The sequence below is a fragment of the Poecilia formosa genome, unplaced genomic scaffold, assembly GCF_000485575.1.
Source record: "Poecilia formosa unplaced genomic scaffold, Poecilia_formosa-5.1.2 Scaffold134, whole genome shotgun sequence".
NCBI classification, from domain to species: Eukaryota; Metazoa; Chordata; class Actinopteri; order Cyprinodontiformes; family Poeciliidae; genus Poecilia; species Poecilia formosa.
This window is the reverse complement of record NW_006800073.1, coordinates 1,187,787-1,191,733: the sequence shown is the minus strand read 5'-3', so window position 1 is coordinate 1,191,733 and position 3,947 is coordinate 1,187,787. Positions and strand designations below refer to the sequence as shown.

General features: G+C 39.0%; 3 protein-coding genes across 4 annotated transcripts in view; all 3 read right to left on the bottom strand.

Moving 5' to 3' along the window:
- Positions 1–3,947, bottom strand: part of LOC103145014 (claudin-4-like) — a 129,574-nt gene that overhangs the window by 84,187 nt on the left and 41,440 nt on the right. The gene's annotated exons all lie outside the window — the stretch shown is intronic.
- Positions 1–3,947, bottom strand: part of LOC103144968 (claudin-4-like) — a 104,374-nt gene that overhangs the window by 71,517 nt on the left and 28,910 nt on the right. The window lies entirely within an intron of this gene.
- Positions 621–3,947, bottom strand: part of LOC103144965 (claudin-4-like) — a 7,618-nt gene continuing 4,291 nt past the window's right edge. The window contains exon 3 of the mRNA XM_007562158.2: positions 621–1,754. Within this exon, the coding sequence (XP_007562220.1) occupies positions 1,323–1,754 (432 nt within the window). The 3' untranslated portion in view covers positions 621–1,322. The remainder of the gene's footprint in view (positions 1,755–3,947) is intronic.

The following is a 3,947-nucleotide window of genomic DNA, read 5'->3' as shown; positions in this document are numbered from 1 at the left end:
TTTATCACTTTCATACAGTTCATCAAATTAAATCGTTTTATTGTGAACTAATGTCCATTTCTATTCTTTATATTAATGCCAAGTTATTAGAAATAAAGTAGAGGAAAAGTTTGTTTTATTTTTGTCAAAATAAAGGAGATTATTTTTATTCTATCCCAAAAACACATGAAAAAAACAGATGAAGCATTCTGGTAGAGTGAATATGTACAAAAAGGAGTCAGCAGGGGTCGCTGTTCTGCAGGGGAAATTCAGAGGAAGATTTGTACAGTAATGGATTATTCTAGTTTATATTGATCAGAGACTATTTATAAAGCAGAACAACTTTGGATACTTCTTCCAAGAACTATTAATAAACATAAATCATTTGCATTTTCTCCTTCAGCTGCGTCACTAAAACCACGACTCAACATCCATCCAATAAATCCTCAGATCATCCAGAAAAGCTTCATGAAATCAATTTTGGTGAACTTTAAGTGGAAAGTTTTGGTTTTGTCTAAAATCTGGTGAAACCAAAATGCTGGATATGAATAAACAGTTTGTGAAGATTTTAGGATATTTTTTATTTAAACTGTAATGTGCAGATCTGAAAGTTTAACAAAAGGAAGAAAAACTCAGAGGTAAAGAAGTCAGACAGTAGCACTTTATTTGAAGCATGGGCATCATTTTGTAAAGCAATATTTTGTATATGAGTCAAAGATGAAGAATCAAACAGCCGAAGTAAAGTTTTCTGAAAGTTGCTTACATTTTTTGTTTGTAGAAAAAAAAAAGCTTTTTTATTTTTTGATCTAATTTAATTTTCCAATCACATCTGAATCTGACCAAATATGATGATCTGTTGTGATTATTGTACAAAAACAGAAATAGTTACAGTAAATGTTTTATCAATAGAAAGTAAAGCAGAAAAATGAGAAACATCATGAAATTAAAGCAAATCTGGTTAGTAATTATGTTGACTGGTTTTTAATCTGGAATTGAGAAAGCATGAAAAAACATAAAATGGATTTAATAAGCAAATTTAAAAAATACATCAATAGGTCATTGAAATCAAATTTTCCTGCATTCAGACATTTATGTTTTTTAAAATTATTTTTATACTCAGGATCTTCATGAAGTTTGATTTTAACAGAGATTTTAAGAAAAATACTAGGAATTTTGCCAAAGAAAAATAAAAGATGTGTTACAGAAAACATGTACTTGATAAAAGTACAGAAATTATCATTTCATGTCATCTTCCCAGTTTTTACCAAATCGTCTGCCTTGTCTACCCGTCTATTGGACACCAGTCCCTTCCATAAAAACTCAAAATTTCGTTTTTTTTTAGTTTAAGCTCTGTTGCCGAAGCAATTGGTAATTCCTCCAGAGCTGCTGGATCTGGCTAAGTAGCTGAGCACACCTCCAGTCACAATCAGCATCAAACCAGCTAGGATGCCGATGTAGATGCTCGCTCCCTTTGTCAATCCCACTCCACCACTTATCTCCCTGATGACCGGGATGATCACCAGCATCCCGGCCGCCAGCAGGCCCCCTCCAGCTGCCCTTATCAATTTGGGTTTGGTGTCGTTCTGGACATATGTGGTGAAGTCGGAACCAAAGAACAGGACGACGAGGCTGAGAACACCCAGCATGCAGCTGATGACGGTCAAGGCCCGGGTGGAATGAGGTGGTGAGACATTCAGGGTGCTTTCATACGTTCCACACACCTGCGGTCCAGTGCTCGGCTTCACACACACCTTCCACAGACCAACATGAACTTCCTATCCACCCAAAGACAAACAGATATTTACTTACACCTTATTAAACATGATACTAAATCAGGTAGAAAACATCTAATTGTCTATTTACTGAATGCCGTATTTGTGTTTATTTTCTGAGAAGTTTATACAAATTAATGTCACTGAGTCATTAAACAGTTTAGGAAAGTCCAGATGATGTTGGGTAAGAGAAGGCTCTTTCCCCAGGGTGCTGAGACACACTGAGGCGGAGGGAAGAGGAAGAGCGAAGGGAACGGGTGGTGACATGCAGAAGATCAGACAGAAAAGGAGGGGCAAGGTTGTGAACTGCCTTGAATGTGAACAACAGATTTTAGACTGAATTCTGAATGCAACAGGAAGCCAGTGAAGTTGTTGTAAACTTGGAGTGATGTGGTGAAACGCGGCCGTTTTCCTAATGATGCAAGCTGCAGAGTTTTGAACCAGCTGAAGGTTACAGCTATATGTTTGAGGCAGTGCAACCAGGAGAGAATTGCAGTTGAAAAGAAAGAGTACTGTCAGGAATGACAGCCAGACTTTTAACCTGAGGGCTTGGAGAGACCAGAGAACTGTCAGTTGTGAGGGAAAAGTTGTTGACTTTAGATTTAGCGCCAATGAGTAAAAACTCGCTGCTTAATTTGATGCAAACCAGGATTTTATTTCATCATAACAGGAAGTTAAGATGAAATAAATCACTCTCATCACTTGTCTGAAACACAGCCAGAGAGGCACAGAATAAATAGCAGGATGATGAGTGTCGGGCTGCAGGGGTTAGATGGGGGGGCTTCACTCAAACAGCAGGTCCTCGTCTGCCTCCTCCNATTTTATAATTTTTTTTATCCGATTACTCGATTAATCGTAAGAATAATCGATAGATTACTCAATTACTAAAATATTCGTTTGCAACAGCCCTAAGTGTAATAATTAAATCATTATGACTACTATTATGACAAATTTATGTTAGATCATGATTTCTTGGTTAATGACAAGTTGTCATAACAAAGACATTTTGAATAATGTCAACTTTGTATTTAAAGTGTCATTATTTACCGAATGACGCTTTATAACAACAGTCATAGCTATTCATGAAGACTTATTGATGTTCATGACAGGTGTTATGTTTATGACAGTCTTATTCAACCCCCTTCAAATAAAGTGCTACCATCTTTATTTTAGATAAAGAGTTTTAAAAAGCACATAGAACAATGCTCAAGCCTCATTTGCATTTATCTTTAGTCGCATTGATTACTGCAGCAGCGTCTTCACAGGTCTGTTCAACAAATCAAACAGCTGCAGCTGATCCAGACGCTGCTGCTGGTGGTCTCACTAAAACCAGGAAGATGGAGCACATAACACACCTGAAGCTCAGAGAATAGACTTTAAAATACTGTTAGTTTATAAATTGTCAAGATTTGGTGGTTTGCGGTGGAGAGATGAGAACGCAGGAACCCAGGTTGTGAAGAAAATGATGAGTTTAATGATGAGAGCTCAAAACAGTCCAGAACAGGCGGCATGGCAGAGAGAATAGCATACAGCTAATTACCAGTAGCGACTGAAAAACGAGAGCCGACACAGGACTTAACCAGTTATACTGTGACAACTAACACGCTGACAGACTGACGCTGACGAAGCAAGGACCCGACAAGAGACAAAGGACACAGGTGGACTTAAACACACAGGGAGGGTAATCAGGGAAACTAGACACAGCTGGGATCAATCAACAGGGAGGACAGGACATCAGAGAGACTCACGGGGAACCAGGACAAAGAAGAAACCAAGAAATAAAGATCGTCACATAAATCACTGAACGGCTTAGCACCACAGTACATTAAAGATCTGCTGTTGCTGTACCAACCTTCCAGAATCATCAGGTCTTCTGGTTCTGCTCTGCATCCCCAGAACCAGAACAGCTGAAACACTGAGTTCCTTTAAATCTCGACTAACAGCCCGCCTGTTGGGATTTGAAACGTAATCCAGAGGTTCCCAAACTGTGGGCCGCGCCCCCCAGGGGGGTGCCGTGTCATTGCAGGGGGGGCGCGGGAAGCCGTCTGGATGAAAAAAAACAAAACATGAACACTGTATGCGCTGGGTTTTTACCTTAGAATGGCCAACTCTCTGTTATTCCTATGTCAATTTGATACAGTAGAGGCTTCCACACTGCCCATATCTGTGTCCTCTGTCACTTTTATCAGCCGTTAA